Source organism: Heterodontus francisci, unplaced genomic scaffold (genome assembly GCF_036365525.1).
Source record: "Heterodontus francisci isolate sHetFra1 unplaced genomic scaffold, sHetFra1.hap1 HAP1_SCAFFOLD_61, whole genome shotgun sequence".
Taxonomy (NCBI): domain Eukaryota; kingdom Metazoa; phylum Chordata; class Chondrichthyes; order Heterodontiformes; family Heterodontidae; genus Heterodontus; species Heterodontus francisci.
The window spans coordinates 3,635,106-3,652,796 of record NW_027141441.1 but is presented as its reverse complement, the minus strand read 5'-3'; the positions used below and the strand labels follow the sequence as shown (position 1 = coordinate 3,652,796).

Sequence of the window (17,691 nt, the reverse complement as noted above, 5' to 3'; positions counted from 1 at the left end):
GGTCTGTTCCTCTGACCTTCATTCCTGACACTCTATTGAGAATGGCCAACTCACTGCACCTCTCACTCACACCATCACTCCACCCCTTCACCCACTTCCAAACCTCTCTGTTGAACAGCAACAGTGCAGCAGCTTTTTCGGGAGCAGCGTGTGAGCGAGTGAGCAGCTGGGAAAGTCCGTTTGAAAGTAAATTTAATTTCCTTTTGTTTTTCGGCGGAGGCCAGGGGGCTGCTGGGTAAGTAAAACACTATATATTTGGGCGGTTTAAAATAACTTTCCTTTCAGTGCAGCAGCTTTTTCGGGAGCAGCGTGTGAGCGAGTGAGCAGCTGGGAAAGTCCGTTTGAAAGTAAATTTAATTTCCTTTTGTTTTTCGGCGGAGGCCAGGGGACTGCTGGGTAAGTAAAACACTATATATTTGGGCGGTTTCTGAACCCGAGACACCACTCTTGTAGTGTCTCCCACCCGCCCTCCTCCTCTAACCAAAAAAAAGGACTCGGTGGGGTGTTTATAAGGTAAGGCTTTTTCGATTTCTCTGGTTTTATTGTGATTGGTAAAAACTTTTCGTTCCTTTTTCATTTAACTAAGTTTAAACTTAAGATTAAAAATGGCAGGAGATCTCAGACCCGTATCATGCTCCTCTTGCTCAATGTGGGAGCTCAGGGACATGGCTGATGACCCTGACTCCTTCACGTGCAGGAAGTGTGTCCAGCTGCAGCTCTTGTTAGACCGCATGACGGCTCTCGAGCTGCGGATGGACTCACTTTGGAGCATGCGCGATGCTGAGGAGGTCGTGGATAGCACGTTTAGTGAATTGGTCACACCGCAGATTAGGATTGCTGAGGGAGAAAGGGAATGGGTGACCAAAAGGCAGAGAAAGAGCAGGAAGGCAGCGCAGGAGTCCCCTGCGGTCATCTCCCTCCAAAACAAGTATACCGTTTTGGATACTGTTGAGGGAGATGGCTCACCAGGGGAAGGCAGCAGTTGCCAGGTCCATGGCACCGTGGCTGGCTCTGCTGTTCCGAAGGGCGGGAAAAAGAGTGGAAGGGCTATAGTCGTAGGGGATTCGATTGTAAGGGGAGTAGATAGGCGGTTCTGTGGTCGAAAACGAGGCTCCCGAATGGTATGTTGCCTCCCAGGTGCACGGGTCAGGGACGTCTCAGATCGGCTGCAGAACATTCTAAAGGGGGAGGGTGAACAGCCAGTTGTCATTGTGCACATAGGCACTAATGATATAGGTAAAAAACGGGATGAGGTCCTACATGCAGAGTTTAGGGAGTTAGGAGCCAAGTTAAAAAGTAGGACCTCAAAGGTAGTAATCTCAGGATTACTACCAGTGCCACGTGATAGTCAGAGTAAAAATGAAAGAATAGTCAGGATGAATGCGTGGCTTGAGAGATGGTGCAGGAAGGAGGGGTTCAGATTTTTGGGACATTGGGACCGGTTCTGGGGGAGGTGGGACTATTAAAAATTGGACGGTCTACACCTGGGCCGGACTGGAACCAATGTCCTTGGAGGTGCTTTTGCTAACGCTGTTGGGGAGGGTTTAAACTAATGTGGCAGGGGGAAGGGAACCAATTGAGGTCAGTTGACAGTAAGGAGGTAGTAACAAAAGCCTGTAAGGAACTAGATAATGAAGTCAGTGTGACTAAGGGGAAGAGCAGGCAAGGAGCAGATGATGAATATAAAGGGACTGGTGGTCTGAGGTGCATTTGTTTTAATGCAAGAAGTGTAGTAGGTAAGGCAGATGAACTTAGGGCTTGGATTAGTACCTGGGAGTATGATGTTATTGCTATTACTGAGACTTGGTTGAGGGAAGGGCATGATTGGCAACTAAATATCCCAGGATATCGATGCTTCAGGCGGGAAAGAGAGGGAGGTAAAAGGGGTGGAGGAGTTGCATTACTGGTCAAAGAGGATATCACAGCTGTGCTGAAGGAGGGCACTATGGAGGACTCGAGCAGTGAGGCAATATGGACAGAACTCAGAAATAGGAAGGGTGCGGTAACAATGTTGGGGCTGTACTACAGGCCTCCCAACAGCGAGCGTGAGATAGAGGTACAAATATGTAAACAGATTATGGAAAGATGTAGGAGCAACAGGGTGGTGGTGATAGGAGATTTTAATTTTCCCAACATTGACTGGGATTCGCTTAGTGTTAGAGGTCCAGATGGAGCAGAATTTGTAAGGAGCATCCAGGAGGGTTTTCTAGAGCAGTATGTAAATAGTCCAACTCGGGAAGGGGCCATACTGGACCTGGTGTTGGGGAATGAGCCCGGCCAGGTTGTTGAAGTTTCAGTAGGGGACTACTTTGGGAATAGTGATCACAATTCCGTAAGCTTTAAAATACTCATGGACAAAGACGAGAGTGGTCCAAAAGGGAGAGTGCTAAATTGGGGGAAGGCCAACTACACCAAAATTCGGCAGGAGCTGGGAAATGTAGATTGGGAGCAGCTGTTTGAAGGTAAATCCACATGTGATATGTGGGAGGCTTTTAAAGAGAGGTTGATTAGCGTGCAGGAGAGACATGTTCCTGTGAAAATGAGGGATAGAAATGGCAAGATTAGGGAACCATGGATGACAGGTGACATTGTGAGACTAGCTAAGAGGAAAAAGGAAGCATACATAAGGTCTAGGCGGCTGATGAAAGACGAAGCTTTGAAAGAATATCGGGAATGTAGGACCAATCTGAAACGAGGAATTAAGAGGGCTAAAAGGGGTCATGAAATATCTTTAGCAAACAGGGTTAAGGAAAATCCCAAAGCCTTTTATTCATATATAAGGAGCAAGAGGGTAACTAGAGAAAGGATTGGCCCACTAAAGGACAAAGGAGGAATGTTATGCTTGGACTCAGAGAAAATGGGTGAGATTCTAAACGAGTACTTTGCATCGGTATTCACCGAGGAGAGGGACATGACGGATGTTGAGGTTAGGAACAGATGTTTGATTACTCTAGGTCAAGTCGGCATAAGGAGGGAGGAAGTGTTGGGTATTCTAAAGGGCATTAAGGTGGACAAGTCCCCAGGTCCGGATGGGATCTATCCCAGGTTACTGAGGGAAGCGAGAGAGGAAATAGCTGGGGCCTTAACAGATATCTTTGCAGCATCCTTAAACACGGGTGAGGTCCCGGAGGACTGGAGAATTGCTAATGTTGTCCCCTTGTTTAAGAAGGGTAGCAGGGATAATCCAGGTAATTATAGACCGGTGAGCCTGACGTCAGTGGTAGGGAAGCTGCTGGAAAAGATACTGAGGGATAGGATCTATTCCCATTTGGAAGAAAATGGGCTCATCAGTGATAGGCAACATGGTTTTGTGCAGGGAAGGTCATGTCTTACCAACTTAATAGAATTCTTTGAGGAAGTGACAAAGTTGATTGATGAGGGAAGGGCTGTCGATGTCATATACATGGACTTCAGTAAGGCGTTTGATAAGGTTCCCCATGGCAGGCTGATGGAGAAAGTGAAGGCGCTTGGGGTCCAAGGTGTACTAGCTAGATGGATAAAGAACTGGCTGGGCAACAGGAGACAGAGAGTAGCAGTAGAAGGGAGTTTCTCAAAATGGAGACGTGTGACCAGTGGTGTTCCACAGGGATCCGTGCTGGGACCACTGTTGTTTGTGATATACATTAATGATTTGGAGGAAAGTATAGGTGGACTGATTAGCAAATTTGCATTCGACACTAAGATTGGTGGAGTAGCAGATAGTGAAGGGGACTGTCAGAGAATACAGCAGAATATAGATAGATTGGAGAGTTGGGCAGAGAAATGGCAGATGGAGTTCAATCAGGGCAAATGCGAGGTGATGCATTTTGGAAGATCCAATTCAAGAGTGAACTATACAGTAAATGGAAAAGTCCTGGGGAAAATTGATGTCCAGAGAGATTTGGGTGTTCAGGTCCACTGTTCCCTGAAGGTGGCAACGCAGGTAAATAGAGTGGTCAAGAAGGCATACGGCATGCTTTCCTTCATCGGACGGGGCATTGAGTACAAGAGTTGGCAGGTCATGTTACAGTTGTATAGGACTTTGGTTCGGCCACATTTGGAATACTGCGTACAGTTCTGGTCGCCACATTATCAAAAGGATGTGGATGCTTTGGAGAGGGTGCAGAGGAGGTTCACCAGGATGTTGCCTGGTATGGAGGGCGCGAGCTATGAAGAGAGGTTGAGCAGATTAGGATTATTTTCATTAGAAAGACGGAGGTTGAGGGGGGACCTGATTGAGGTGTACAAAATCATGAGAGGTATAGACAGGGTGGATAGCAAGAGGCTTTTTCCCAGAGTGGGGGTTTCAATTACTAGAGGACACGAGTTCAAAGTGAAAGGGGAAAAGTTTAGGGGGGATATGCGTGGAAAGTTCTTTACGCAGAGGGTGGTGGGCACCTGGAACGCATTGCCAGCGGAGGTGGTAGATGCGGGCACGATGGAGTCTTTTAAGATGTATCTAGACAGATACATGAATGGGCAGGAAGAAAAGAGATACAGAACCTTAGAAAATAGGCGACATGTTTAGAGAGAGGATCTGGATCGGCGCAGGCTTGGAGGGCCGAAGGGCCTGTTCCTGTGCTGTAATTATCTTTGTTCTTTGTTCTTTGTTCTAACTCACATCTGCTCCTCTGCTCCATTAATATAACAGGAAAACATTTTCAAACAGACATTTCCAGACAGTGAACTTTCCAGTAAGACAAGGTAAAGAGCAGATTCATTCACTTTCAACACAGAGAGAGCAGCTCCCCCTGTTCAGGCTAAGGAGCAGATGTAGTTTCACTGCCATTAGTCTTAGAGACATGGGCAAGAATTTTAAGGGACCTTTGGAGACGGGAATGGAGGCTGGGGAGGGGGAGGGGGGGTGTATAAAATAGGGATGGAAGACGTCGGACCGGATTTTTCTGTCGGCGGCTGACATGGAGGGCAGACTTCGCACATCCACTCGGCAAGAAGGCATTTAAAGTATTTATGAGTCCAATTGTCAGCAGTTTTATTCACTGAATCCAATTGAACTAATAGTGCACGGGAACCACGGGGCTTCAGAGCCTCGCCTGGTTAAAGGAGGTGACTGGGAGGTGGGAGCTGAGTGTTGGCTTCACTGGGAAGCTATCGGGTGAGGCAGCGTAACTTGGCAGTAAGGGTGGAGGGGGAAAGGGCATCGGGAAACACTGTCAGGAGTGGGGGCGAATGTGCCAGCTCTGCAGGGGGAGCCACACCAGGGTACCATTGGGGCAGTGCCACCTCATTGAGGGTGACAAGTGAGGTAAATGTGGCTGGGTGTTGTTTACTGTGAAGGCCTTGCACTCAGGGAGGGGTAACCTGTCATGGGCCTCATTCAAGGCTCACATTGAGGAGGAGGAGGAGTAGGGAGGAAGGGAGGGAGGCGCAGGCACCAGCAGGGGCACCACAGCAGCTTGGGGGCCCACAGGAAGGCCAGCCTCGAACAGGAGGCTGGAGAAGGAGGCAGTGGAACACGTCAGCTGAGGTTCAACTACCTGCAGATATCCGAGTGACAGTGTCTCCACAGACTGCGCCTCTGCACGGAGGTCGTCACTGATCTCTCTGCCATGATGCAGCTGTGCCCCATGGGACTTGGTGGGCACCTGATACCAGTGTCACTGAAGGTCACTGTGCCACTGAACTTCAGCACCAGCAGATCATTGCAGGGATCCACTGGAGATATGTGTGGAATCTCACAGTCTGTGGTGAATCAGTGCATCAAGGAGGTCACCAATGTCCTGTTCAGGAGTGCCGGTGACTATGTGCACATCGATCCAAACAGTCAAGCTGAGAGGACGATAGGATTCAGGGCCATCACTGGATTCCCCCAGGTGTAGGGTGTCACCCCATGTGACCATCAAGGCTCCTGCAGACCAGCCAGCAGCCTTCAACAGGAAGGGCTTCCACTTGCTCAGTGTGCAATTGGTCTGCAACCACTGCAAATGGATCCCATAAGTGTGTGCACAAATCCCGGGAAGCAGCCACAACGCCTGCATACCAAGGCACTCCCAGGTGCCAGAACCTTTCCGCGGCCCCATCCGCTTTCAGAGATGGATCCTTGGAGACAAGGGCTACCCACTGAGGACATGACTACTGACGTCTGTGAGGAACCCACGCACGGATGCAGAGGAGAGGTACAACACCTGCTGCGGGTCAACCCGAGCGACCATCAAGGAGGCCATTGGTCTCCTGAAGATGAGATTCAGGTGCCTAGATCGATCTAGTGGAGCCCTTCAGTATGTCCCGGCGAGGGTCTCACATATCGTGGTGGTTTGCTGTGCACAGCACAATCTGGCATTACAGAGGGGTGAGGTGTTGACAAGTGAGGATATCGTGGAGTGTGATGTCTCCTCTGATGGTGAGGATGTGGAGGAGGATGCTGCCCAAGCAGTGCCAGATGAAGAACCTCAGGCACAGCAGGAAAGGGGCCATGAGATACACACAAGGGAGACATGAGACACCCTTATACATTCAAGTTTCCTTTGAGCCTTACCACCTTCTGGAACCACAGCAATAAAGTTTTAGCTTTAAGCAGCCCTGTTGTCGCCTGCTTCCTTCTGCACTGCAGCGTCCAGGTACACATCGCACAGTGACAAGACCGAAGCTTTGTGAACTCAGGGCTTGGTCCCTCACTTCCAGCCCCTTGGGAGGAAGGGTTTAAATGAAGTCCCAAAGGGCATCAACAATAGGAAGGAGACATAGTGAGAGAACATCATTTCTTTCTTCCGTGTGACATCAAATGCAACCCTATCCATCTGGAATGCACATTCACCATGAACCCAAGTGAATCTAGGTTCTCTTCGGAAATCTTTTCCGCATGCTCCTACGTGGTGCTCCCCCTGCTCTGTCAGCTGAGGTGGAGACAGGCTGCTGACCTTGCTGCCCCATGGCTTGGGATGACATTGGTGGCCGTCCTCTTGCTGCCTGAGGCCTGGAGGGCCCAGGCACACTGAGGGCCTCCTGCACAGGTACAGGGACCCCCCCTCTGTCATCGAGGGTGATGGAGGCAGGCACTGGCATCACTTGTGTCACTGGAAGAGGGGCTTTGGAGCTACTGTCCACACCAGGAGCACCCTGAGAGGAGACCCCAGATGTAGCAGCCAGCTGCTCCTCCCCCTTATAAGACACACTTGTACCTCGCTGCTGACCTGAGAGGGACGTGGACCTGGTGAAGAGTTCAGGTGCCTCGTCCCCCCCTCTCACCTTGTCACCGCTGGATGGAGCTCATGGACAAAGCGATGGAGTGCAGGTCTGCACACATCTCCGGCAGCCACTGATTGGTCGGCTGGATCTGGCTCTCCATCAGAGTCACCAATCTCTCAAGGAAGGAAGCCAGACACACCCCCATCAGAGATAGTACAGCATGCAAGGCCTGGATGGACTCCTCCATCATCCGAACTTGGGTACACATAACCTCCGGCAACTCTGCCAGATGTTGCCTGACCTCTTGCTGCAGCTGCAGCATTTCCCGTGTTGCTGGTGACACCAGAGGCACGTCATCAGCCTGGGACTCAGCATGGGCCTGGCCTCCCACAGACTTCCAACTGCCAGTGGCCTCGGCTGTCACAGCCTCCGTCAGCTGCCCGGTCCTGTCTGCGACGTGCTCACCAGCTTGTGTGCCCAAATCTAACAGCGAGTGGATACCCACCGAGTGAGGGTTTCTGTGCTGGTGGAGGGTGCAGGGGAATGATGTGACGGTGCACCCTCTGAGGCTCCCTCCTCCTCCTCAGAGGTGTCTGGCTGTCCCCCAGTCTCTCCAGCTCTTCGCTCTTGTCGTTCATCCTAGCCTGCATGTGAAAACAGGGACATTGAAGGGTTAGAGTCTGCCCATCGTGACATTCCAACCACCCCTACTGTGCAGCTCCATTGATGCAGTGGTGAACAGATGAGCAGTGTGGCTCCTTTGCAGCGGATGCACCCTTGTGCCCCAGGAGATGTTCACTCACTCTCTTAGGTAGGTGTCCCTGTCTCTCCATCAGCTATGGAGCAGCTGCTTTGCTGCCCGGCCTGTTCCATGGCCTCCTCCTCCATCGGGATGAGGACATGGAGATAAGGCATCCACTGCCAGTCTTGACACGCTCTTTCCAATTGTGGGCTGTCTTCTATTGCAGCCACTATGATCAGCAAAGTTCGTCTCCCAGCGGGGACAAGCCCAACATCTCTGATGGTGATAATCCAGCAATCCATGATGTGGACACACATATTCATCCTGCATGTGGCCCCTCTCGAGGGACTGTGTGAGTTTAGACAATGACTGACGTGCACCTCCCACCGAGATGCAGCCAAGCCTCAGGCAGCGTGTCCTGCTGCCCTTCCCCAATACACATGACTGGGTGGTCACTCCCTTTCCACCAAACACTCCCTCTCACTCTGCCATGCGCAATGTCCAAAGGGTCCAAAGTGTTTTGAGTTTGTGCCTGAGCAGCCTGGATTCGGTCATTGACCCACTTCGTGCACTGGATCCATGTCTTGGGGTTGACCCCATGGCTGCTGACTTCACCTACTATCTCAAAGCAGCTTTGCTTGGTCAGGTGGACAGGTCTCCACCTCCCATCCCTGGGGAAGAGGATCTTCCACCTATCTGTTGTCACCTGGAGGCGAACCTGCAGGAAGGCATCGCCAAACCATTGGACCATGGTCAATGCAGGCTCGCATTCAGCTCCTTACCTATCAGGCAGCAGAGACAGCAGAACGGGTCCTGGGGCATGAGTGACAGCAGAACGGGTCCTGGGGCATCAGTGACCGCAGAACAGGTCCTGGGGCAGCAGATGCAGCAGAACAGGTCCTGGGGCAGCAGATGCAGCAGAACTGATCCTGGGGCAGCAGAGGCAGCAGAACAGGTCCTGGGGCAGCAGATGCAGCAGAACTGGTCCTGGGGCAGCAGAGGCAACAGAACAGGTTCTGGGGCAGCAGAGGCAGCAGAACGGGTCCTGGGGCAGCAGAGGCAGCAGAACGGGTCCTGGGGCAGCAGAGGCAGCAGAACGGGTCCTGGAGCAGCAGAGGCAGCAAACGGGTCCTGAAGCAGCAGAACGGGTCCTGGGGCATCAGAGGCAGCAGAACGGGTTTTGGGGCAGCAGAACGGGTCCTGTGGCAGCAGATGCAGCAGAACGGGTCCTGGAGCAGCAGAGGCAGCAGAACGGGTCCTGGGGCATCAGAGGCAGCAGAATGGGTCTTGGGGCAGCAGAACGGGTCCTGGGACAGCAGAGGCAGCAGAACGGATCCTGGGACAGCAGAGGCAGCAGAACAGGTCCTGGGGCAGTAGAGGGCTCTCAGGAAGACACTCCTTTAAACCAGGCAGCAGTGAATGCAGGTCTGGCAGTCCTTTCAATATGGTGCCAGCACCTGCCGTTGTGTCAGATGTCGGTGCCATCGGTGCCTCGTTCCCTACCTCTGGTCCTTGTTTACATGGGCCCCACGCCTCCCCTTCATTAATTGGTCGGCTGCTCCGTGATCGGGGTCGGCCGGCCACATTTCACTCGTGTGGTGATGACACCCGCTTCCGGTGCCTCTGCCGAGAGCCGCACCGTTAGTTTAAAATTCAGCTCATGGGGTCAAGAGTGGAAAATCTCCCCTCTGATTCTCTCTACTTAAACTGATGGAGACACCAAATTAAAACTGATGAAACCAGGGATTGTATCCTGGTTCTTCAATCTAGTGTTCTCCCAACTGAGCTATTCCATACTCACTGTGAACTCATCTTCATTGGAGACAAATATAACTCTAGGTGGAATTTCCCCACCCGTTCATTCCTCACTTCAGGGGAATGGGACCCGACCAGATCGCGGAACTCAGATTATGTTAATGTTCTGCTCTTGATATCTTAATATTATCTTGCGTTTGAGACACTTTTAATCAGGTTCACGGACAAATTCTTCCATCATCCCTTCTCCCACATTCTCTCTCTCTCATTCATTCTTTATTCCTCACAGTCCAGAAAGGGTTAGGAATCAGAGCTCACCCCCAAACCCTCAGCACACAGACCTCTGTCTGTTACCCTGTTTGAGCCAAGAGACCAGTCAATAAATTACACTCTTTATAAACACAGAAAGTTGCCTCACAGTGTTGGACAGAGATAAATACACTGAAGTCTTTTGAAAAAAGTTCATCTTACGGGTTGTTACTGAGCCCACAGAGCAGGACGGGCCCAGGCTCCAGCCCCAGCCTGTGCTGTGTTAGCTGATGCCACCTGGTGTGATACTGAGCCACACGGAGCAGGAAAGGGCCTGGTTGTATTCATGGCCTGTGTTGAGTTAACTGATCCCACTCAGTGTGGTAGGAGCCACACAGAACAGAATGGGCCCAGGCTCCTTCCTCAGCCTGAGGGATGATAGTTCTTCTCACACGTTGTTGTACAGAGCCCCACACAGAACAGGGAAATCTCAGGCTCCATCCCCGGCCTGTGCTATTTTACTTCATCGCACCTGGTATGGTACAGAGTCCCAAGAGCAGGAAAGGTCCAGCTTCCATCTCTGGCCTGTGATGAATTAGCTGATCTGACCTGGTTGGCACTGAACCGCAATCGGGGAAGGATGGGCCGAGGCTCCATGGCCTGTTGTGTGTTAGTTATTCTCATTTGGTGAGGTACTGAGCACCATATAGAGCAGGATGGGCCTGTGCTCAGTGAGCTGATCTCACCTTGTGTGGTCCTGAGACCCACACACAAAGCAGGACAGGCCTAGGCCTCATCCCCGGCCTGTGTTCAATTAGCAGATCTCAGCCAAAAGATTTTGATAAGGTTCCACACAAGACGCTTCTCTATAAGATTAAAGTCCCTGGTATCAGTGGTAATATATTGATCTGGATTGGGAACTGACTGGCAGATGTAGGCAGAAAGTAGTTCCAGATGGATCTGGATCTGTTTGGAGACCAGTTACCAGTGGTGTCCCACAGGGATCGGTGTTGGGTCTGTTGCTCTTTACTATTTTTATTAATGATCTGGATGTAGGTGTAGGGCGCACCATCTGTAAATTTACAGATGATTTGAAGATCTGTGCGAGTGTTTAGACTGTAGACGATGCTCGACTGTTTCAGGCTGATCTTAATGTGTTGGAAGATTGGGTTCATGACTGGTAAATGATGTTTAATTTGGGTAAGTGCAGTGTTATTCATGTAGACAGGGCGAATGCTCAACATTCATACACCCTTCAGGGAAAAACATTAAAGTAGGTGGAAAAAAGAAAATAATTTTGAGCAGAGATCTGGATGTTCTAGTGCACAGATCTCTAAAGTTACAGCAGCAATGCTGTGAAGTGATAGTTGGAGCAAATAGAGGGATGGGCTGCATTCAGAGGACAATTGAGTATAAAATGAGGCATATTCTTTCATGGGATGTGAGTGACACTGGCAAGGCCAGAATTTGTTACCCATCCCTAATTGTCCTTGACAAGGTGGCGGTGAGCTCCCTTCTTGAATTGCTGCACTCCATGTGGTGTAGGTACACCCACAGTGCTGTTAGGAAGGGAGATCCAGGATTTTGACCCAACATCAGTGAATGAACAGCGATATATTTGCAGATCAGATGGTGTGTGACTTGGAGGGGAGCTTGCACATGGTGGTGTTTCCATGCATCTGCAGCCCTTGTCCTTCAAGGTGGTGGAGGTCTTCGGTTTGGAAGGTGCTGTCTGCGGAGCCTTGGTGAGTTGCAGCAGTGCATCTGGCAGATGGTACACACTACTGCCACTGTGCGTCAGTGGTGAAGGGAGTGAATGTTTAAGGTGGTGAATGGGGTGACAATCAAGGCGGCTGCTTTGTCCTGAACAGTGTCGAGTTTCTAGAGTATTGTTGGTGCTGCACTCATCCTGGTTTGTGCCTTGTAGATGGTTGACAAGTTTTGGAGAGTCAAAAATCACAAAATTATTACAGTGCAGAAGGAGGCCATTCGGCCCATTGTGTCTGCATAGAATCATAGAACATAGAAAGTTTACAGCACAGGCAGGCCAAAAAACGAGCCACCCAGCTGAATCCCATTGACCAGCATTTGGACCGTAGCCCTGCAGGTTCAGGTACTTGAGGTGCACATCCAGACTCCCTTTAAATGAGTTGAGGGTTTCTGCCTCAGCTACCCTTACAGGCAGTGAGTTCCAGACTCCCACAGCCCTCTGGGTGAAAAAACCTTTCCTCATCTCCCCTCTAATTGTTCAACACATCACTTTAAATCTATGCCCTCTAGTCACTGACCTCCCTACTAAGGTAAATAGACCCTTCCCATCCATTCTATCCAGACCCCTCACAATTTTGTACATTTCAATCAAATCTCCCCTCAGCCTCTTCTATTCCAAGGAGAACAACCCCAGTCTATCCAATCTTTCCTCATCGCTGCATTTTTCCAGTCCTGGCAACAACCTTGTAAATCTCCTCTGTAACCTCTCGAGTGCAATTACATCCTTTCTGGAATGAGGTGACCAGAACTGCACACAGAAATCAAGTTGTGGCCTAACTAATGATTGATACAGTTCCAGCATAACCTCCCTGCTCTTATATTCTATACATCGGCTAATAAAGGAAAGGGTTCCATAAGCCTTCTCAACCAACTTATCAACCTATCCTGCTACTTTCAGGGATTTGTGGACGTTCACTTCAAGGTCCCTCACTTCCTCTACACCTCTCAGCATTCACCCATTAATTGTGTCTTCCTTTGCTGTGTTTGACCTCACCAAAGGCATCACCTCACACTTCTCCAAGTTGAATTCCATTTGCCACTTTTCTGCCCACCTGACCAGTCCATTTCTCCAGCTCTCCGAATGAGCATTTCACCACGTGCCTTGAGCTGAGTTACTCATCACAGAATTCCCACTATCTGATTTACTCTTGTAGCCAGAGTATGTATATGAATGGTCCAGTTAACCTTTTGTCAATGGTAACCCCCAGGATGTTGATGGTGGGGGGATTCAGCGATGGTAATGCTGTTGAACGTCAAAGGGAGATGGTTACACTCTCTCTTGTTGGAGATGGTCATTGCCTGGTACTTATGTGGTGTGAATGTTACTTGCCACTTAGCAGCCCAAGTCTGAATGTTGTCCAGGTCTTGCTGCTTCTGGACACGGACTCCTTCAGTATCCGAGATGTCCCGAACTTGTCCTTTTATGAAACCTTGGTCAGGACTCACTTGGAATATTGTATCCAGTCTTGGTCTCCTCACATGATGGGTGATATTGAGGCTTTGGAAAGGGTACAGAGGAGAGACATTCGACGAATTCCCAGTATAAGACATCTTGGTTATCAAGTTAGACTAAAAGAGTTGGGACCCTACACCTTAGAAAAACCTAGACTGAGGGGTGATCCGATTGCGGTTCATAAATAATGAAGGGTCCAATTCAGCATGGGAGAGGAGTCATAACTTGATATTGTGAAAGGCCAGATGGCACCCGGATCACATTAAATTTCATTTTCAGCGGCTGGTTAATGTGCCAGGATGGCTGAGTGGTTAAGGTGTTGGACTTAAGATCCACTAAACATGTGTCTGCGTGGGTTCAAGTCCCACTCCTGGTATCTGTGCTTACAAAATGTTACTTATTCTTTCCCTGACTTTTGCCTTGCACCATCATCTCTTCTGTCATTTAATCACTCTTGCCTTCCAACTGAGCACAGCTTCCTATTATTTGATCTGCCCCAGCACCGTTCCTTGGCTCTGCGCTTGCTTATAAACTGGTAAATCTTTAACTTAATCTCCTCTGTACCCTGACAATGACCTTCTCATCCTTCCTGGATTGTGGTTCCTCACAGGATCCGCTGCCTCTCCGACTCCCCTCCAGGTAACTGAAGGCCCTGAGCCTTGGTCTCGCTTTATACGCTAGCTGGTAGTTGATTCCATGCAGGTCTGCCACCGCTCAGGAGAAGCTCAAGACCTAGATCAAGCAAAGTATCAAGAGGAATGTGAACAAATGCTCCCTGGTGCAGAGCAAGGGACAGGGAGCCTCCGGCTCCTTCAAAATCAGCAAGAAGGAAAACCCAGGGAAAAGTGGGAAAGAAGGTGAAGAAACCAGCAGACAAGAAATCTTCAGTGAAGAAACCAGCAGACAAGAAATCTTTAGTGAAGAAACCAGCAGACAAGAAAGTGACAACAAAGAAAGTAACAGCCAAGAAAACGAGCAGCAAGGCGGCGGCAACGCCAAATAAGGCGGTGAAGAAAGCAGCGCTTCAGAAAAAGTCTCCTGCGAAGAAGGTCAAAAAAGGCAAGAGTGCGGCGGGCGGAAAGGCGCTGAAGAAAGTGCAGACATGGAAGAGCAAGGTCAAGCCGAAAGCAGCGAAGGCTCAGAAAGCAGGGTCTGGAAAGAAGTGAAAGAGCGCGGGAAACTTGGAAACATCTGAACACAAAGGCTCTTCTCAGAGCCACCCACATCTCTCAGGAAAGAGCTGATCCCCTGATCAAATGATCCCTGTCCCGGCCCCGCCTGCAGATTCCACATGGAAATGATTTGGGGTAAATCCAGGATCCCTGGTGACTCGCTGACATCCCCTCCACCCAGCCCTTTCCCCACTCTCTGTAATAAAACAGAGGGATATCCGGCCCTCACTCCAACTGGAGATGTCTTCGGTGCAGTCTCAGTTCACAAATTCAGGGGGAGAGTTTGTAAGACAGTAACACTGGCGGAGAAACCCCACCTCACAACTCAAACCCCAACACATGAGTTTCTCCAATTCAGCTGGAGTCGGGTGACAACAGGAGCTGGGATAGGCTGTGATCGGGAATGTTAGGAATGGATTTGTTCAGGGAGGAATGTACCTGGAATCTCCGAATATAATAGTTCCTTATTTCCCCAGATGACACATTCTGCAGTGAGAGTGAAAAGTCTCTTCACTGCTTCACATTTACTAATTGTTTGGTTCTAGATGAATAATGAGTCAGAGAGTAATGACAGGATCTGTGAAGTGTCCAATGTGTGAAGCTGCTGCCAGCGTTTGTCAATCTGAACAGTTTCAGCTCAGTTACTGGGGGCCTGGAATCCCCGCAGTTTGACTCTGTCTCTGATTGGTCATCCTCTTCTCAATCCAATTCTTAACCAACAGGAGAATCACATATAAGTAAATAGAACTTCTCATTGGCTTAGATTTTCCAATTGGAAAAAGCCCGGCAATTCCAGAGCAGGAAGGAATTGAAGTGATGGAAAATTTCAATTTTCAGGCAACAATTTTAAAACCTCTCATTTTATGTTCTGTTTTTCTGTATTTACCGTCACAAAATCCTGACGCGATTTTAGGAATCGTTTTCATTTTTCAATCTGTTAACTGTAAGCGGCGGGAGGAAGGTCCGGTTCAGCAATTTAAAACGGGACAAATATCAGCTTCCACTCTGTAAAAGGAACAAATTAGCGACTAACCGCTTCTCACAGGCTTCTCGGGGACTGACAGAAACGAGCGGTTTCTGATCTTTTCTCCTGAAAGAGGCGGATAATGCTGCAGGGAGCAATGAACTGCCCTTCACTTTCTGGCTGCTAATACACCCCTGACTTTAAACAGTTCAAACAGCGACTGATGCTTCTGCCGGAAAATGAGCAGATTCACCAGAATGATCCCGGTCCATCATGGCCAAAGAGATCCAGCTGGCCCGCCGCATCCGCGGGGAACGCACCTAAAACCCAGCTTCAGTAACAAGTGTAACAAGCTCTTTTCAGAGCCACCAAATCAGCAAATGAAAGAGCTGACATCTCTGTTCATCATCAAACCCATTAGATTGGAGGGGCGGCCACATGGTTTCTGTTTTGTCACATCACTTTCCCGAAAGGCCTGCAGGACTGAGAGCTGATCTGGAATTTAGAAAGCAGCATTACCGGAGACTCATTGATGCTCAGCACAATCTCAACCCCGCTCCTGGGATCCGTTAGCTGGCATTTGGGGAAAAGAAATGGATCCCAGTTTTATTTGGAAGGCATTAATGGAGCCGGGTCCGTTCACATGAGGGTTATTTACAAACATTACCCAATGAGTTCACTAATATTTGAATCCATTGGAGATCAGTACACAGGATATGTCAGGCAGCTCGGTCATTCTGACTGAAACCGCCAGTTCCCCGGGGCTGCAGACCCTGACACTGCGGGGAGAGAATCCCCGACTCTATCCCGCCGCCGGGGGAAACAGACAGCTCTGTGTCCGCAGAACAGGGAGGGCCGGGGGGAAGGCACATCTGAAAGCGCTGCAATGGACTCAGCTCCTGTGTGTGCACAACTCTCACTGATTCCGTCCTCTGGGAACAGTGCGGTCTAAACAGATCAGGTTAGGAGAGAAACACACAGCCCGAGAATGGCCTCTTTCTTCCTGCATTTACTCTGTTCTGGGAGCAGATTCCCATTGAGAAGCGGCGCTCAGATCACCGGAGAGAAAAAAAAAACACAATTCAAACTGTCCAAATGAAAAACAGAGAATTAACCCGGACACTTCCATTATTAAATTAATTCATCAGCTCCGAACCAGTTCCCGTTAATGTACCGGGATGGTCTCGGGATTTATAAAATCGAAGGCAGCGGGATTTATTAAATTGTTGATTCTGACACCCTGTAGTTCACTTCTTCACTTAACTAGAGGGGGAGATGTGTGAGCAGAGAAACAGAGCGAAATCCAGAGAGGGAACTGAAAACACACCTGGACAGATGTGAAACAGGTCAATCCACTGTGACAAAAACTCCATCACTGACTCCCTCCTGACAGTAACCAGTCCTTTCACAGAGACTGTGGGTGGCTCTGAAAAGAGCCTTTGGTTTATTTGATGACATTTTGGCCGCTTTACTTTTTCTGGGAGCTCTGAGCGCTGGTTTTCTTGGGCAGCAGCACGGCCTGGATATTAGGCAGCACCCCGCCCTGAGCGATAGTCACTCCTCCCAGCAGCTTGTTGAGCTCCTCGTCGTTGCGGACGGCCAGCTGCAGGTGTCTGAGGATGTTGCGGGTCTTCTTGTTGTCCCGGGCCGCGTTCCCGGCCAGCTCGAGGATTTCAGCGGTCAGATACTCGAGCACAGAAGCCAGATAGACCGGGGCTCCGGCACCCACACGCTCAGCATAGTTCCCCTTTCTCAGGAGCCTGTGAACACGGCCCACCGGGAACTGCAGTCCAGCCCGGGAGGAGCGAGACTTGGCCTTGGCTCGAGCTTTCCCGCTGGTCTTTCCTCTTCCAGACATTTCCACAATCTCACAAATACTTTCACAAAGAATGAATAATTTCCTTAGCATTGACAGCACGTCGCAGGTAGTCAGGATGGCCGAGCGGTCTAAGGCGCTGCGTTCAGATCGCCGTCTCCATTGGAGGCGTGGGTTCGAATCCCACTTCTGACACCTTATGTTTTGACTGCACTGGAGGCGTTTGGGAGCAGCGGTGAAGAGCAAAGAGAAAGCAGGAAAGAACATGGACAAACAAAGCAACAATGGACCCAAAGATGTTGCAACAAAACATTAGAGTAAGAGGCAACTTGGCAAACAGCAGGGCACATAAAAGATCAAAAATGTAACCTTTGTATCGGGGTGGAAGATGTTGCCAATATCCTTAATGAATACTTTACTGTTTTCCCGAATGAGAGGGCGATGCAAATATTGTTATGAAGGAGGAGGAGTGTGAAGTATTGGACGTGATAACTGAACGAGAGAGGAAGTCTTAATGGGATGAACATCCTTGAATGTGGATAAATCACCAGGTCCAGATGAAATGTACCCCAGGCTGTTGAAAGAAGCCAGGGAAGAAATAGTGGAAGGTCTGACCATCATTTTCCAGAGGATTGGAGGTCTTGT

At 49.7% G+C, this 17,691-nt stretch overlaps 1 protein-coding gene and 2 non-coding genes across 3 annotated transcripts in view; 2 read left to right on the top strand and 1 right to left on the bottom strand.

Annotated features, from left to right (window-relative positions):
- The window catches only part of LOC137363435 (histone H2A-like), a 30,199-nt gene extending 13,111 nt beyond the window's left edge, over positions 1 to 17,088 (bottom strand). The window contains exon 1 of the mRNA XM_068027263.1: positions 16,729 to 17,088. Coding sequence (XP_067883364.1) covers positions 16,729 to 17,088 — 360 coding nt within the window. The remainder of the gene's footprint in view (positions 1 to 16,728) is intronic.
- trnal-uaa (transfer RNA leucine (anticodon UAA)) lies at positions 13,388 to 13,470 on the top strand. Its single transcript has one exon. It is a non-coding gene; the product is annotated as a tRNA-Leu (tRNA).
- Positions 17,089 to 17,158: 70 nt separating the features above from the next.
- trnal-cag (transfer RNA leucine (anticodon CAG)) lies at positions 17,159 to 17,241 on the top strand. Its single transcript has one exon. It is a non-coding gene; the product is annotated as a tRNA-Leu (tRNA).
- Positions 17,242 to 17,691: the final 450 nt, after the last annotated feature.